This window comes from Protomyctophum parallelum (assembly GCF_964188405.1).
Source record: "Protomyctophum parallelum genome assembly, chromosome: 23".
NCBI classification, from domain to species: Eukaryota; Metazoa; Chordata; class Actinopteri; order Myctophiformes; family Myctophidae; genus Protomyctophum; species Protomyctophum parallelum.
In genome coordinates, this window is record NC_139715.1 from 27,776,647 (window position 1) to 27,795,553 (window position 18,907).

Consider the following 18,907-nt stretch of genomic DNA (forward strand, 5'->3'; position numbering starts at 1 on the left):
ATGGGGACCACCTGGAACCCCCCCCCCCCCCCTCCCCCTCAAGGACCACTGGTTGGTGCCCGTGGGGCCTCTACAGCGGTGCCCAACGGGCACTGGCCTACTTGGAACGATCCAAGTTGGAAATGGATGCCCCACCCAGATAGTATTATGTCTGTGTCCCTTTTATGCCCATATATGGAGTTCTTTGCCAGGCATGCCCAAATATTGAGTCTATTATGCAGACGTCCATGCAGAGCCCGGGCATGAGAGGCCTTTTTCGGGCGGTTCTGGACAACCGTGTAGGTCCGACACCGGGCGCTGCGCTCCCTGTGGGGGTGTGGAACGCCCGTGTCGAATTTGATGTCGGCGGGGCGAACGGTTCTCGAGTTAACATGGATTAATACACATGTACAGAGACTTGGTGCATTTATAGGTGTAGAAGATAACATCAGGAGAGACACAGAGAGAGAGAGAGGTTAAGTACAGCAGCAACGGCATCATGTCTGTCGTGCTGACAGATGTCCAGTCATCAGTAAAGACCTCACAGCATTTCCTCAGCGGGACCTTCAATATTTAATTGCGCTCTGAGAGAGAGAGAGAGAGAGAGAGAGAGAGCAAAAAGCCTTCACCCCGGCCGTTAATTCAATTCACAACTCGCTGACTGCAGCCGTCAAGGAAACAGTGGAGACCTCTCCTCCTCCTCCTCCCTCCTCCCCCTCCCCCTCCTCCTCCTCCTCTTCCTCCTCCTCATCCTCCCCCGCCTCCTCCTCCTCCTCCTCCTCCTCCTCTCAGATAAACCAAATGAAAGAAATTATTATTTTTTAAAGCCTCTGCGAAAAAAGAAAAATCATAGACATGCTGGAGGAAATGATATATATTCCCTCTCTCTCTCTCTCTCTCTCTCTCTCTCTCTCCCTGTGTGGGCCGAGTTACAGTGCCTTTTAATTTCATTTCGGTATGCAAATATTGTAAACAGACAAAAATGAAAAACAACAGCCCTCCAAATCGCTTTTATTTATTCCTGGAAGGAAGCAAGGGCACGCAGTCTCAAACACACATGCACGCACACACACACACACACGCACACACACCCTCCCTCACTCCCTCCCTCACTTCCCTGGCAACAACAGCTTTCCAAAATTTGTGATGTTTTATTTTTAGAAGCCACAAAACATGGTGAGGTGTGTGTGTGTGTGTGCATGTGCGTGTGCGTGTGAGACTGTGCGCGCGGGTGTGCGTATAAGCTTGTAAACGTCCTCTTGATGCATTCCGCTCGGAACAACCTTATTCCCGATAATGGAGCCGGCTAGTGTTGTCTGTCACTACCTATTTACACACAAATGAAGTGGCTAGCTCAGCGGAGCCCGGCAGAGCCGCTATACAGCCCCCATCCCGCCTGTCAAAAGTGGTTAGCCGCTACACGGCGCGCTACATAGCGAGCAGCGGACGACGGTCCCCGGGATCAAACGGCCCGGCGCCTGTTCAAACATAATGGCTTTATCGCCGGACCCAGACTGCGGCGACGAGTGCGCTGCCCTCCCCCCCTCCCCCACCCCCTCGCATCGCCTCGCTAAAGAAGCTCCGGCGCTTTCTAAGAACGCCGCCCGGACTGCCGTCTATATTAACCCATTCTGACCTGAGATCAGATTTTAAAAATGTCTTCTACGTCCTGACAGTTTTCCATTCTGACCTGAGATCAGATTAAAAAAATGTCTTCCATGTCAGTCCCTCTTCGATTTTTCAAAGAATAGCAGACCTACAAGTAGATCTGCTATTTTTTAATCGCTAAAGCATAACGTGATGCTAACACCAAAAGGGGTTCCTCGCCCAAAATGGGTTATGCGGTAATAGACTTCTCAGGATATGCTATAGCCCGCCTCGCACAAATCAGGATGGGGGCGTGCGTGCGCCCTGGGTCCGGCCCGGCCTGGCCTCGCGTGCTCTGTCGATCGTATATACGGCGGTGACGCGATTTAGGGCGATTCATACAAGCTCAACAGCGAGCCGCGGAGCTTGTTGAATCGCCTAATTTCTGCACGCGACACCGAAGATGTATGAATCGGAGCTATATTTGCCAAAAGGGGAGGCGTGTAGAGTAATGGGCATAACACGGTCTATAGCTATTGGCAGGATAAATCTTTCTCTAGGCAGCCAGCAGGAAGCATAGGGGGGCTCTATAAAGCGCTCTGCTGAGTTGTGGTCTCTCCTCTCCTCTCTTCTCCTCTCCTCTCCTCTCCTCTCCTCTCCTCTCCTCTCCTCTCCTCTCCTCTCCTCTCCTCTCCTCTCCTCTCCTCTCCTCTCCTCTCCTCTCCTCTCCTCTCCTCTCCTCTCCTCTCCTCTCCTCTCCTCTCCCCTCCCCTCCCCTCCCCTCCCCTCCCCTCCCCTCCCCTCCTCTCCTCTCCTCTCCTCTCCTCTCCTCTATACTCCTCTCCTCTCCTCTCCCCTCCTCTCCTCTCCTCTCCTCTCCTCTCCTCTCCTCTCCCCTCCCCTCCCCTCCCCTCCCCTCCCCTCCTCTCCTCTCCTCTCCTCTCCTCTCCTCTCCTCTCCTCTATACTCCTCTCCTCTCCTCTCCTCTCCTCTCCTCTCCTCTCCTCTCCTCTCCTACCACTTATACCTCCGTTACGCACTACAGCAACTGTAATCAATCAGCGCGTAATCAGTCATCTCACTGGAAATGCCAAGTACCGCCGGATGTCTAGGTTGGCTGTGTGTGCACTTGTGCGTCTCTATATTAGTGCGTGTGTGTGTGTGTGTGTGTGTGTGTGTGTGTGTGTGTGTGTGTGTGTGTGTGTGTGTGGTGGCACCTGGCAGAGAGGCTGAAGCGGAGATGTTATTTGGCTGAGCGGTCGGTATAACACGGGTGGTTCTGCTGTGCATAAACACATGTACAGACCCAGAGAATAGCACGCATGCTGACTGTTATTACCATCTATCTGTTCGCTGGGCACCGTGTGTGTGTGTGTGTGTGTGTGTGTGTGTGTGTGCTGTGCGTGCGCGCCATGTTTCCATGTGCTATACATCGTCTAAATCAGTGGTTCTGGAGCGTTGCTTTTCAAGGACCCCCTGCAGTTTGATATGCATCAGTCCGTGGACCCCCATAACTCACGCTGAGAGTGGTTCCATTCGTTACAGACCCGCAAGGGTCCGTGTGCATGGTTCCTACTGGTCAATCATTTAGCAGTGTTTCTCAAAGTGGGGTCCGTGGACCCACAGTGGTCCCCGAGGGAGTGAATGGCGTTCGTTTTTTAGGCTAGGAGTTTGCAAAGTAAAGCAAAATGGACCCGTTTCAAGATCTATAAGGGTCCATTTGGTTACCAACTCTCAGCTGGGGACCGGTGGTCCCCGGACCACTGGTTGAGATCCACTGCCCTAGAGTGTACAATGACGAGTATACCATAACTGTCGTCCTCTCTGTGTTCTGCATAGTCTTTAGTCGTGTCTTCTCCTGTCCTGGGGGTGGTGGTGGCTCAGGGGTATAGAGTGGCCGGATGGTAACCGCAAGGTTCTCAGTTCGAACCCTGTGGGCTCCCCCAGAGTTAGTGTCGAGGTGTCATTGAGCAAGACACTGGAACCCCCGAATTGCTCCCGATGTGCAGGTTGGTGCCTTGCATGGTTTCCTCTGGCCCCGGTATACGTTCCCTCGGCCCCTACGCTCGTTCTGTAGCTCTGAGATGAGGTCACGAAAGCCGCTTTTCTGAAGATTCTATCCGAAAAGTGAAGGTCTGTTAACAATTAAGCTAAACTAAATTTAATTTAAGAACGGCCAAGTTGCGGCATCAAACGAGCGTTTACATCGCTTTGTTTAGTCAGCCTCTTCATTGTTTTTCAAGGAAGTCGTGCCTGTGCCTGTGCATGTCGACTTAACTGAAGTCAGTTGGAAAAACAGTTCCACATTGGACCAGGGGAGGCGCTAAACCGACCATTGACCGTCCTCTCCCCTGTCCTCCTCCTCCTCCCAGACCTGCCTGGAGCTGGAGCGCTACCTCCAGACGGAGCCCAAGCGTCTGTCGGAGCTGTTCGACCAGCAGGACCTGGAGGGTCTCCTGACGCCCGCCTACCTGAAGGAGGACAGCGAGGAGGAGCTGCTGCTGCTGGACTCTCCTCTCCTCCTCCCCGAGCCCCCCCGCCCGCCGGGCGGCCCGCTGAAGACCCTCTGCCCCGTGCGGAAGCTCCTCGTCTCCTCCTCCGCTGCCGCCGCCCTGAAGCGGGACTCCAAACCCAAAAGCCACAGGTTGGTTAACCCGTTCTGACCTGAGATCAGATTCTATACATGTCTTCTATATCCTGACGGTTTTCTGAAAAAGCTATGTTTCCATGTCAGTCGTTCTTCGATTTTTCAGTAATAGCAGATCTACAAGCTCGTAGCGCGCCACTCGGTGGCGCGCTATGAGCTTTGTTTTGTCATCAAAGTTTTTTATAAGATTTTTTCAATAAAGCATACAAAATACACATGACTTACACAAAAGAAAAAGACAAGAAAAAACAAAACACAACTAGCAGTCAAAAAAGGAAAAAAAAAAACCATGGACAACACCCCTCCACATTCTGTTGTTGACTGTAGTGTATAAATACAAATCGTTACTGCAACCTAGAGTTCTCAAACTCTGCCCAAACCCGACCAGGCACGACCCGACCCGACATTTTAGGCCTGGGCCGGGCCTAAAATGTATGCTAATCAGTAGGGCCGGGCCGGGCCTGGGGCTCCATGAAAAAAAATATATATATTGAATTTGTTTAGAATAAATAATAGTTCTGTTCTGTCTGTTTGTCTATTTATCTATTATGAAGATGGTGCTGACTGGCGTTTCACTTTGACTCTGTGTAGAGTTCTCAAATTCTGCACAAACCCGTCCAGGCCCGACCCGACGTTTTAGGGCCGGGTCGGGCCTAAAATCTATGCTAATTAGTCGGGCCGGGCCGGGCCTAGGGCCTGATCAGTTAGGGCCCAGTTAGGGCCGGGCCTTAATTTTCGGGCCCGATGAGAACTCTACTGCAACCATCCTTTAATATATAAAGAAAAGTAGTCCCATATTTCATGGAACTTTCCTTTGACGTTGTTTGTTCCTCCTAGCAATTGAGTATTCAAAGGATGCAGTTTCAAATGGGTTAAGAGGGGGGGGACTGTCGCTGTTGTTGCATGATCCATCGATCGATTGATTGCCCAATCGCAATTGCACTTGAGATCATTTGCAATTATTTCTTCCGTCGTCGTTTTCCACGTTGAAACATTGGTCGTACATTTTCAAACATAAGATGTGAAAATAGAAGATCTACATCATCTATTTTCACTGTTTTCATTTAGATTTGAAAAGTAATTTAGGGATGTCCCGATCCGATCCCAATACCACCATTTCTGTGTTAACCGATACAGAATACCGATACCAGTGTTGTGATCTTGTGTCGTGTGTATAGCTATACCTTGTGTTGTGTTTATAGCAGACTCCTCACTCAAATGTGCACGTTTGGGCAACTCCAAAGCAAACTCCACATGTTATTTACCTGCCATAGTGTCGACCCCTTACCCCTGTGTCGGATTGGTGGTTAGACTGGCATATTCACCGATACTTTATCGATACCGATCGGACGGTATCAGGACATCTCTATTTAAAAGTATAACGTTAATAAATATACCGGACATTTATTTATGCAAGTTATTTGTCAGATCTGCCCTTTGCATCATTTGTTTACGAAGCAGATCTAAGCTCATAGTGCGCCACCGAGTGGCGCGCTACGAGCTTGTAGGTCTGCTATTTTTGAAAAATCGTAAAAATGTGTCGCAAATCTTTGAATATATATTCTTAATGTTAATGTTTTTAAATCAGGTCACAATGGGTTAATCGCCTTGAAGTAAAACAAATCCTTCCACTGATCCCGACAGCTCTGCCTGCACCGACGGCCCAGAACCCCCAGAGGGCGCCGGGGGCGGCGGCGGCGGCGTGCACCTGGCCCAGCTGAGCGCCGTCACCTCCCTGACGCCGCCCTCGTCCCCGGAGCTGGGGCGCCACCTGGTGGTCAAGTCGGCGTCGTCCTCCTCCAGCAGCAGCCAGCAGACGCTCACGGCCTCGGCCGACGGGACCCTCACCCTCAAGCTGGTGGCGAGGAAGGTGGCGGGCCTGAGCGCCGCGCGGCTGGTGGCCGCCGCCGCCGCGCACCGCCACCACGGCGGGCACCCGCGGGTGAAGGAGGAGGAGGAGGAGGGGGGGGAGGAGGGGGGCGGCGGTGGCGGCGGCGCCACCACGTGCCACGGGATGGGCGTGCACGGCGGCGGTGGCGAGCTGCCGGAGAACAGGAAGAGGATCCACCGGTGCCAGTTCAACGGCTGCAGGAAGGTCTACACCAAGAGCTCCCACCTCAAGGCTCACCAGAGAACACACACAGGTCAGCACGCCGTGTGTGTGTGTGTGTGTGTGTGTGTGTGTGTGTGTGTGTGTGTGTGTGTGTGTGTGTGTGTGTGTGTGTGTGTGTGTGTGTGTGTGTGTGTGTGTGTGTGTGTGTGTGTGTGTGTGTGTGTGTGTGTTTGTGTGTGCGTGTGCGTGTGCGTGTGTGTGTGTGCGCTTGTGCGTGCATACAGCCTTGAGTCGGTCGGATACACGGTTGTCCAGCACCGGCGTAAAAGGCTCTGCCAGTGGACCTAATTAATGAGCCTATAATTCCCAGCCTCTGTCTTAGCCAATCGATTGCCACGGCAACCCCACACCTGCCATTTGATTTTCTTAAACCAGCCCACTTTTCACAGTCGGTTTTCACTTTTCAGACACATGCAGGCAGATAGAGAGATTTCTCCATATGGCAACGGGTATTGCATACATACTAGGTTTCCAACTTGTATCGTTCCCAAGTAGGCCGGTGGCCGAAACAGGCACAGGTCTAGTGATTTCTAATGAGCCTTTGGATTCTTCTGATGATTCTTTGTTTTGGTTTTTCTTCTGCTTTTACCTCCGATTCGTCTTGTTATTTTTTTCTTTGTCTTCTAATTGATTCCTGAAATGTTTTCCTTCTGTTCCGTTTTCTTCTCCTCTGCACGCCTCTTGTGTCTCCATCTTTTATCCTTATCCGTCAGTTCATTCCTTTTTGATCCACCATCTTCTCCTGCATTTCCCCCCTTCCTCTCGTCGTCCTCCTCCTCCTCCTCCTCCTCCTCCTCCTCACCATGTTCCTTGGTTTCAGAATCAGGTTTATTGTCACATCACAGGTTTACAGAGGGTGAAACGAGTGTTTGTGCAGCCAAGCTCCATCACTTTGTTGTTCACGAAAAGAAAGAAAAGGGGGGGGGGGGGGACGACAGAGAAAGGGAGCTCAAGGAGAAATAAAATTAAAAATAAACGTGTCAAAACAAAGCTTACACAGAATCGACCTCTCTCAATGGCTGGTGGTCCCGTTTCAATTACAGTTTTTCTCCTTTGGTGGTTGGAAAGAGGAAAGCATTTGTAAAATACTATGTAATGTAATACAAATAATAATAATAATCATATTTGAACTGGGGGGGATCAGACCCCCCCCCCCCCCCCCACCCTGACAAGCACTTGGAATTGTAGGAGATGAGGCATTACATTTAGTTTGACTGGGTTCAACAGTGAAAATAGCCCATTTACAAGCTCACCGTTGTGAGCTTGTAGATCGGCTATTTTCACAATAATGTCATATTATTTGACAATTTGGCCAATGTTTGATCCGTTTTTATCGTATAGTTTGTTGATTTCTGTTGGTATTAAGGTATTTAAAAAGTCCTTCAATTGTCACTTTACTGTCATCTGGGGACACCAAAAAAAAAGAAAAAGAAAACAATCATGTGGGTCGATGATTTTAATGGGGTCTCCATTTGACAGTGAAGTGACAATTTGAGGACTTTAAGGACCTTCGGGTGTGATTAAAAAAAAATCACACCCGTGTGAAGTGAGGGGCGCTCTTATCATCGTACATCATCGCCTTGTGCAGTGTTGTTTTCGTCGACTAAAACTAAGACGAAAAATGTTCGTCGACTACCTTTTTTCACTGACTAAAACTAAATAAAAACTAATCTATCATGACTAAAACTAAGACTAAATATACTGACAATTTCGTCAACAAATAAAAACTAGACTAAAATGTTAGGAAGGGACTAGTGGACAAGAGATCCAGTTATATTCTGGGTTGCATGCTGAAAATAGCAGATATACAATCTGCCGCGACGCGTTGCGAGATTGTAGATCTGCTATTTTCAGCATGCAACCAAAGTGTAAAATATGTCATTACGACATCAAGGCCTGTCAAAACACATAGACTAAATCTACAGTTGATTTAGTCGACTAAAACTAGACTAAACACTAGAACATTCCAGGTGACTAAAACGTGACTAAAACTATTCAAGAGACAACGACTAAAACTAAAATAGAAATTTGCTGCCAAAAACAACACTGGCCTTGTGAATGGGTGCCGCGATCCAGAATAGGTGGGACGTCTCATCACTAAACTAAAACCTTATCTACTAAAAGAAAATCCCACCTGCTTCACACTCTTGGCACATTGCACATTTTTACAGCAAGCCTTTACGGCTGGCCTTGATGCCGTCGTAATGACAGTTTTTGCACTGCGACGCATTGTGAGCTTGTAGATCTGCTATTTTCAGCAATTGTAAAATTGTGTGTGTGTGTGACTGTGTGTGTGTGTGTGTGTGTGTGTGTGTGTGTGTGTGTGTGTGTGTGTGTGTGTGTGTGTGTGTGTGTGTGTGTGTGTGTGTGTGTTGGCTTGTCACCGTGCATTTGCTCAAAGCTTTGTGGAGTTGTTTCATTAAAATCTAATGGACCCAAGACATCCTTTTTTAACCCATTCTGACCTGAGATCAGATTCATACGAGGTTTCCACTGGACACACACTGGTCTGATTAACCCATTCTGACCTGAGATCAGATTCTAAAAATGTCAGTCGTTCTTTGATTTTTCAAAAATAGCAGACCTACAAGCTCGTAGCGCGCCACTCGGTGGCGCGCTATGAGCTTGTAGATCTGCTATCTGCTATCAATAGCTAAAGCATAACATGATGCTAACACCAAAACAGGTGCCCGTTCAGAATGGGTTAAGAGTAAGACCCTATTATTCCGTGGTTTTAATCCTCTGATCAATAAATACACTTTTTCTTTGCTCGTTTCTTCACCCTCAGTTAGTATTCAATATCCTTATGAATTATGCAGAGGTTTGATCCACCAGAACAATAGGTAATCAAAGATATTATGCACTAAACATGCAGACGAAAACCATCAAGGCAGTCCCTCCCTCGTCGATATAGCTACCTCATGCATGCTACTGTCAGGTTATGGGGAGCGCTTGTTTTGTCTCTCTCACTGTCCCTGCATAGCAGTGAGTATGTCCACATTGCATAATGCTGCATTTAGTGAGGATCTGATTGGTGAGGGCATTTGTGACGCAACACCGCATCTGAATTGTGTGTATCTCAATTAAAAGAAATGTAACAAGAAAATACCATGACATTCTTTTAGATATCTTTAACGTTAATATTATTAATGTCATATTGTCAGTAAAATCTTAAGTGTTTTGTCAATTATTTGACAATTATTTGGAACCCCTTTTGGTGTTAGCATTATGCTATGCTTTAGCTATTGAAAAATAGCAGATCTACAAGCTCATAGCGCGCCACCGAGTGGCGCGCTACGAGCTTGTAGGTCTGCTATTTTTGAAAACGACTGACATGAAACTTTTTCAGAAAACTGTCAGGATGTAGAAGACATGATTAGAATCTGATCTCGGGTCAGAATCCAGATTCACCACCCCTGTCCTGTCCCCTCGTCCCCTGATCTGAGGACACCGCTCTTGGGCCGTGACGGGACAGGATGTTCTAGGTCCCTTTCAGGCAGGGCTGGGAGGAGGAGGAGAGAGGGCGGGGGGCTGTGTGGGGGTCATAACTCTGCCTCTCTTCGATCTCAATCCCAGGACCACTCAGACCCCTGTCAGTGGACTGTCCTCCACCCCCCACCCCCCCTCCCCCCATACCACCCTCTACTCCCCCCCCCCCACCCCACCCCAGTCTGAGTAACTGCACGGTGATGGATGGCCTGACCTGGATATACACCGCCATTCCCATGGTTTATTTTAGGCCCTTCCCATTCTCCACGCCTTCCATAAGTCTAGGCTGACAGGCGCCATGTTTCAACGCAACGGGACGACGGAGGCGCTATATAGCGTTGGTGTGACACGTGTGTGTGTGTGTGTGTGTGTGTGGGGCGGGGGGGAGGGATCTGCTGTGCAGGATTTCGCGAGACATGGTCAAAGCATTTCCGGGGGTCCCCCCAGCCCAAAAACTGCAGAGAATGTTTTGTTTTAGAATACCACGTTAGATCCATTGATTTCAAGCCATAACACAATCTATGGGTTGGTTGGTTGAATGCATGCATCCCACCACCATCTGACCAAAGCCGTTCGTGTTGATTGTGGTCAGATGGATGAGATGCGGCCTGGCCACAATATGGCAGCAGTATTATTACAGCAGTGGTTCCCTAAAGTGGGGTCCGGTCCGGGGACCCCCAGGGGTCCTTGATTGAGTTCCAGGGATGTCCCCAGCAGCTAAATGGTAGTTTGGAACCAAATGGAGAGTGTACAAATGGCACCAAAATGGACCCGTTGCGTTTAGGGTTTGTTTGAGGTACGTTGTCGGTCTAATGACAGTCGGACCAGTGTTGTTTTCGTCGACTAAAACGAAGACAAAAAATGTTCGTCGACAACCTTTTTCCACTGATGAAAACTAAACGGAAACTAAATAAAAACTAAGCTATGATGACTAGAACTAAGACTAAATATATTGACCATTTCGTCAACAAATTAAAAACTGGACTAAAATGTTAGGAAGGGACTATGGACAAGAGATCCAGTCATTTTACAATTAGTTGCATGCTGAAAATAGACGATCTACAAGCCCACAACGTTGTGGGCTTGTAGACATTCTGCATACGGAGTACTTTTGCTTTTGGTATACTTTGAGTACTTTTTGAATAGCGGACTTTTACTAGTACTTCTACAGTATCTGCAGTATTGATACTTTTACTTAAGTAAGACATGTGTGTACTATTTCCACCACTGTTAATATTACTGTCATTAATACCTCTATTAAGCACTGTTAAACGAAGCGCACCACAGGTGTCAATGGAATGAAACGGGGCCAAAAAAAAGAATCGTCGTCTTCAGAAAGGAGACATTGTTTGCCTCGGGGCCCTCCCTCCCTCCCTCCCTCACACCCCTCCATCTTTCTCTAGCCAGCTATTATCCCGACGAGTTTTAAAGATGTCATTACCCAAATCCTATCTTTTTTCTTTTCTGTTCTTGTTATTTCCATAAATTAACCACTGGGGGGGAGAGGGAAGAGAAGGACCACGATGTAATCTGGAATTAGACGGTGCTGAGTGGTGAATGGTGCGGGGTCCCGTAGAATAGGCTTATGTCAGATAAGGAACGGAACAATTTGATTGTGCAGGGGGCCAAGTGGCTGGCAGGGCGCTGAACACATGTCTGTCTGTCTGTCTCTTCTCTCCAACGTGGGGCCAAGTGACTGAACGATTAAAGGTTTTATGACATTCATTTTCATTTATTTTTCTTGTTCTTTTTTCTTTTAGGTTTTATGACCTCAATTACACCCGAAAAACCTGAACTTTGAACATTCAGTGGATTTTCTGTGGTCTGAAGTTTTTTTGGGTTTTTTTTTTGGGCCTTTTGAGCTACAATGAAAACAGGCAACACAGTGAAACAGTGACATCTGCTGGCAAATCCCATTGACATATATGGGATTTGCAGTAAGTGATGTCACTTACTGCCGGCAAATCAGAGCACCTGTTTGAGCCAGAAAACCCCAGATCACAGAAAATCTACTGAATGTTAAAAAGTTCATGTTTTTTGGGTGCAATTGAGATTAGAAAACCTTTTTTTTTTTTTTTAACAGTTTCCGTGCTTTGAATGGATTACTCCAGGTTAATGTCGCTGCCATATCGGACATACGCGACTTTAGTTTTATGTGTTTAATCCGCCGCAATGTAAAAAATAAATAGAAAATCCTTCTTCGCCGCGGAGAAAGAGAGTAGATGCATCTGTTTGGATGATGAAACCGGAAATCGTCACATGCTGTGGGCTGCTAGGGCTTCTGGGAAATTGAGGCCAATGCAAACGAATGGGGTTCAACGCCTCATGGAGGAGGCTCCTGTGCTGCGTCTTCCGGGTGTACCAAGATGGCGGGTGGTCCGGCCGTTCATAACAAACGGGGGAAGCTTTTTTCGCTCGATTTTCGCGGATTAAAAGCCCAAATAATTCAGCGTATGCTCTAAAGGTAATACAACAATCTCGGCAGTGAAGGGGGGTTGATTAAAAGTCTGGTAAATCGTTTTCCGCAGTCAAACTGTTAATGTCACAATCCCTTTAACCACTTATAACCCTATAGCAGTAGTTCTCAAAAATGTCATGTCAAGGACCCCCAAATTGACCACGTATCGGCCTCGGACCGACCCCCATTGAAAAGATATGCCAGGGACCCCCATAAGAGAAGATGTTTTCAACCATTTTCATTTCAACGACCCCAGTTTGACATGCATTAGGCAGCAGGCTATACGGGACTGCATGCACTGGCATTCCTATATCTCTGGGACCCCAAACTATATTGTAAAATCAATGTTGGAACCAAATGAACCCGTTAGGGGTGGGGGGGGGGTGCAGGGGGCAAAGATAGAGCTCTGGGTGGTGTCGCCGGTCAATGAAGTATATAGGATTTGAGTGGTTAAAACATGAGGTCTGCTGTAAGCCTTTGTAAGCCTTTCTCTCTGTGTGCGACCTCTCTCTCTCTCTCTCTCTCTCTCTCTCTCTCTCTCTCTCTCTCTCTCTCTCGGACACCACTCCTATGCAGTCTGCCTCTAACTCATTTTGTTCTCCTCCAACTCTTCCATCACTCAAGCTCCCCTTTTTTCTATCTCAATTTCTCACCAACTTCTCCTGATCTCTCTCTCTCTCTCTCTCTCTCACACACACACACACACATATCTCTGTACCATTCCCATTCCATTCCTTCTCTATCAATTTCCCCCCCCCTAGCTAGCTCTTCCCTCATTGTTCTCTGTATCAATTTGGTCGCCCCTGCGCTCCCCCCCCCCTCCCCCCTCTCATTCTTTGTCTCTCTATCAATCTGCAGAGCTTGTCTCTCACCGTCTCACTCTGTCTCACCGGTGGAAAGTTATTAAGTACATTTACTCAAATACTACGTTACTTGTATACCTATATACTTCTCCACTACATCTGTGGCTGTGGCTCAGGAGGTAGAGCAGGTCGTCCAATGATCCCCGGGGGGTCGGTGGTTCGAATCCCGGCTCCTCCTCCTGTCCACATGTCGAAGTGTCCTTGGGCAAGACACTGAACCCTACATCGCCTCCAATGAGTCGGTCGGTGTGAGCTGTGCCACCGTTGGTGTGTGAATGTGGGAAGTGAGGAGGCTGGCGTCGACTGTTCGCCGCTTCACCTCCCAATGTATGAATGAATGAATGAACCATTTTAAAGTGCTTTGAGCACGTTTTCGAGCTTGTATATCTACTACTTTTGATACTTTGGCCAGAGGGAGGGTCCATAAAACGTTCTCCTAGATCCTCCACTAATGGCCTCGGAGACCCTCTCGGACGCAACGCTCCAGCTAATGGCTGCAATGCAATTAACTACAACACAGGGGCTCCACGGAGGCTAGCGCCTGTGTGTGTGTGTGTGTGTGTGTGTGTGTGTGTGTGTCCGTGTCCGTGTCCGTGTCCGTGTCCGTGTCCGTGTGCCTGTGCGTGTGCGCGTGTGCGTGCGCGTGTGCAGTATTATTTCATGGTTAAATTAAGATTATTGTACTGTAGGCCAGTGGTGTAAAGTAACTACTAAATACATGAACAATTTTGAAGTATTTGTACTTTACTTGAGTATTTCCAACAAACTACTTCACTACATCTCAGATCCAAATATTGTACTTTTACTCCACTACGTTTATTTGAAAACGTTTAGTTACTACTAGTTAGTTTGTAGATTTACATTACTGTTACAGAGCATACAGTAACCACTTCAGTCCTATGTAGGTCTACATTTCCACCATTTGAAAATAGACGATCTACAAGCTCACAAGGTGTCGCATCGCGACGCATTGTGAGCTTGAAGATCGGCTATTTTCAAATGATTTGGTATACATTTTAAAACTCGAAATGGGACGTTCTGCACAATGAGTACTTTTTACTTTTGGTACTTTAAGTACTTTTGTAGTTTTACTCAAGTTTTGAATTCTGGACTTTTATTACTTGTAATGGAGTATATATACATTGCAGTATTGATACTTTTACTTAACCCATGCAGACCTGACATCGAAATAAAAAAAGTCTTCTGAAAAAATATATATTCAAAGATTTGCGCCGCATTTTCACGATAAAAGAAATTAGCAGATCTACAAGCTCATAGCCTGCCACCGAGTGGCACGCTACGAGCTTGTAGATCTGCTATTTTTCAATAGCTAAAGTATAACACAATGCTTAGTTAAAACACCAAAAGGGGTTAAGTAAAACATTAGACACTATATGACGTTGAATTCTCCATTCATTGTCAATGAGAATTGAGTGTTTGTGTAGGACAAACACCAACGCCTGCAGGCTTGTGCCCCTCAAAAATCACTCTGGTGTGACGTGAGGGGCGTTCTTATCATCGTACATCATCATACATCAAATTCCGTGCTCGCAGCCAATCAAATCATTTCCATGGTACACACAGATTTCGACTAAAACTAAGACGAAAAATGTTCGTCGACTACCTTTTTCCACTGACGAAAACTACATGGAAACTAAATAAAAACTAAACTCAGACTAAATATACTGACAATTTCGTCAACAAATAAAAACTAGACTAAAATGTTAGGAAGGGACTGCTCGCTTTGCCTAAAGAAATGGCAACTAAAAAATACGGGGAAGCAGCTTTTTGCTTCTACGGGCCGTCGGCATGGAACAATCTCCCACTGTACCTTCATCAGGCAGCCTCTGTAGACATTTTTAAAGCTCAGCTCAAGACCCACCTCTACAACATTGCTTTTAAGTGATCTTTTATTTTTTGTTATTCACGTCCTCACTGTATTGTATTACTGCTTGTTTTTTAATGTCGTTGCCTTATTTTATCTGTTCTTATCTTTGTACCACTGCCTTCTCCTGATTTGACACTGCGTTATTGTCCTATTGTTTTAACTGCATGCCTGTTTTGTTTTGCTTTTGTTTTTATTATTTTTTCTGCTCTGTAAAGCACTTTGAGCTACATTTATGTATGAAAGGTGCTATATAAATAAAGTTTATTATTATTATTATTAGTGGACAAGAGATATAAATAATTTTACAATTAGTTGCATGCTGAAAATAGACGATCTACAAGCCCACAACGCGTCCCAGCGCGACGAGTTGTGGGCTTGTAGATCGGCTATTTCCAGCGAGTGAAATTACGGCGGCATCAAGGCCCGCCGAAATACATTTTGTTCGACTAAAGCAACTGTAGATTTAGTAGACTAAAATCTTATGATATTTAGTCGACTAAAACTATAGACAATCAAAATTTGCTGCCAAAAACAACACTGACAGACACACATAGGAGGGGCTAGCGCGCCCCTAAAAAAAGGCAAAGAAGTTTAGGGATTAAAGGGGTATATAAGCATATTGCTAATGTTGCTCTGCAGAGGGAAGTACTCTGGGACACTCTGGTGGAGCTGTTGCCCCCGCGACCCGACTACGGATAAGCGGTTGAAGATGGATGGGTATAATAGCATGGCGAAAATAGGGCCCCAAATCTTTTATAGCTGGACCCCACGATTCTCAAAGTGGGGGACGACAGCCTTAAACCATCTCCTTGAAATGAAAAAAAAGGTTGAGAATCACTGACGTACCGCTCATGCTAGCGCTCCACCAGGAGGTAGAGGGGGGGGGGGGGGGCTGTTGCCAGGCGACGAGGGGGTCTGGCGTATCACTGGAGGAGTCGGTAGCCGAGTGGTTATGTACTGCTGCAGGCTCCGGTCTCTACGCACACACACACGCACACACACACATTTCTCTTACTATTCTTGTGAGTTCACTAGTGCCGTTTTTTTTTTAATATGTTTTGCCTTTTTTTTAAACCCACAACATGTGGCAGCGTTGTGGGCTTGCAGATCTGCTATTTTAATGTTGCATGATGATATACGCCGCTGCGCAACTAGGTATGTAAATCCTGGCATTAACCCCTTAAAACCTAAACCTCCAAATCAGTGGTTTTCAACCGCACTCCAAGGAACAGCAATGTCCGTGTTCACCTATGTGTTCTCCTATGTATGTGGCCATGAGAACCAGAATGACTATTAGTACCAGTAGAGGCGCTGTTGTGCCAGAAACAGAGAGAGAGACAGTGCTGCACGTGCTGCACTGTTGCCTGCTAATGAGAGAGAGAGGCCCCCGGGGGGGGGGGGAAGAGAGGGGAGTTGCACCACTCGGTTCACACAGGTGTGATTTTCATATCAAGGCCCGTTTTTTTATTCACCATTTGATGACATTGTTAATCGCAGACCCAAAACTAAAGAATATTTTCCGTTTGTCGTTGGATCAGATTATTCACAATTCCATGCTGTATTGATGTGGTATACCATAGGAGAGATAACAGGGAAACCATCAAGACAACAAGTGATTTTGTGTTGACTTCTTGTAAGTATAGCATATAGGTGTTTAACCCATTCTGACCTGAGATCAGATTCATACGAGGTTTCCACTGGACACACACTGGTCTGATTAACAATAATTTTACTCTTGAGAGCGTAAAATGAAACCACATGGACCCGTACGGGTCCATTTGGGTTACCAACTCTCCATCATTTATCTGGGGGACCACCTGGAACCCCTCCAAGGACCTCTGGTGGTCCCCGGACCACTGGTTGAAAACCACTGCTTTAATTAAATGCCTGATCATGATCCTAGTATAACTTCAACTAAATGTATAAGCCTCTAGCTCCCCGCATCGTTTTAACCATAAAAACAAACATTTCTCCTTCATGTGAGAGAAACCCCGGGAAAATCTTCCTCCCAATGTCTCAAATTCTACTATACTTGCGGGGACAATTTTGGCCCTCAAGGGGCCCTGGTAAAATCGTAGCACACGTACACACGTGTGTGTGTGTGTGTGCGCGCACACACACACACACGCACGCACAAACACGGCTCCTTGCCCCGTACGTACGGCGCTACGGTTACCGTTGCTAGGCAACTGCCTCTGTGCTCTGCCAGCGCGCGGAGGTAATTGGCCGGCGGTGGCATTGGGCTGCATGTGTACCGCTGCCAGACTCCCTCAGCCAGCTGCACAGACTCTGCTACTACTGCCTCCTCATGTTTCACCCCCCCCCCCCCCCCCCCCCCCTACACCCCCCCCCACCACACACACACACACGTACACTCCATCACACCGGGTTGCTAGGCAACAAAGTCAGGCATCCCTGCCTCCGGGGGATTTGATTGGCCAGCCGGCCCCCCGGTCCGCCAAAGGAAAACCCGGGGACCGGTTTGTTCTTCCTTCCTTCTCTCTCTCCGTTTCAGGGAGCGAAGAGGAATTCAACACCGTACTGTTTACCGCGGGAGGGAGGGGTGGATGGGTGGATGGATGATAGACAAATGGTTGCATGGCATGCACTGATTCTGCTCTGTATACTGTACTTCTACCACTGTAATAATTTCACTGAGGTGTGAACCACATGTGTGTATAAAGCCGAACACTAAATATCCCAAACTGAGCACATTTCGACCTACAAGGCCAATTATAGAGCAGTGCTTTTCAACCCTTTTAATATCATGATCCATTATTCATGCGCCATTTGAGACCACCATTTGGTGACATTTAGCCTCTCAGACCCAAAACGAAAGAATATGTTGTTATCGTTGTGTCCACAGTTCCATGCTGTGGTGATGTTGGTACCATTAGGGGAGACAACAGGCAAACGTTGAACAAAATAACAATTCTTCTACATACATATGTAGACTTCTTGTAAAGTAAGTGATGTAGATATTTTACAATAATTGAACTATTGAGAGCATAAAATGAAACCAAATGGACCCGGTTTCATTTTACGCTCGAGTTAAAGATCTAATAATAGGGTCCATCTCCGTCACTTAGCCGGGGACCACCTGGAACCCCCTCAAGGACCACTGGTGGTCCCCAGACCACTGGTTGAAAACCACTGTTATAGAATATACTGTATATAAAAGCCATTTATAATGCTTTTACTATTATTATTACGGAATGTTACACACCTGCTTTCTGATAATAAATTACGTATACTGTACGTGTTATACGAGCAACGTACTGACCAGCCTAAGACTTCCACCTACGAAATGCCATGTAGTTGAAATGTAGGCATACTGTACTCTGCATTCTCCATTCTCAACGCAGTACCGGGATCACAGAGGCAGTACGAGGCGTATAGGCCTAGGTCTAGGATCACAGAGGCAGTACGAGGCGTATAGGCCTAGGTCTAGGATCACAGAGGCAGTACGAGGCGTATGGGCCTAGGTCTAGGATCACAGAGGCAGTACGAGGCGTATAGGCCTAGGTCTAGATCACAGAGGCAGTACGAGGCGTATAGGCCTAGGTCTAGGATCACAGAGGCAGTACGAGGCGTATAGGCCTAGGTCTAGGATCACAGAGGCAGTACGAGGCGTATGGGCCTAGGTCTAGGATCACAGAGGCAGTACGAGGCGTATAGGCCTAGGTCTAGCTACCTCTGTACCTCACAGAGGTACACAGAGGATCACAGAGGCAGTACGAGGCGTATGGGCCTAGGTCTAGGATCACAGAGGCAGTACGAGGCGTATAGGCCTAGGTCTAGATCACAGAGGCAGTACGAGGCGTATAGGCCTAGGTCTAGATCACAGAGGCAGTACGAGGCGTATAGGCCTAGGTCTAGCTAC

The 18,907-nt window shown here is 47.2% G+C and overlaps 1 protein-coding gene across 1 annotated transcript in view; it reads left to right on the forward strand.

The window, feature by feature from the left end:
• Positions 1-1,470: 1,470 nt before the first annotated feature.
• Positions 1,471-18,907, forward strand: part of LOC310853980 (Krueppel-like factor 7) — a gene marked incomplete at both ends in the record, with an annotated part of 39,934 nt that continues 22,497 nt past the window's right edge. The window contains 3 exons of the mRNA XM_083758455.1: positions 1,471-1,593; positions 3,939-4,194; positions 5,890-6,357. Of these exons, the coding sequence (XP_083614581.1) occupies positions 1,471-1,593; positions 3,939-4,194; positions 5,890-6,357 (847 nt within the window). The remainder of the gene's footprint in view (positions 1,594-3,938; positions 4,195-5,889; positions 6,358-18,907) is intronic.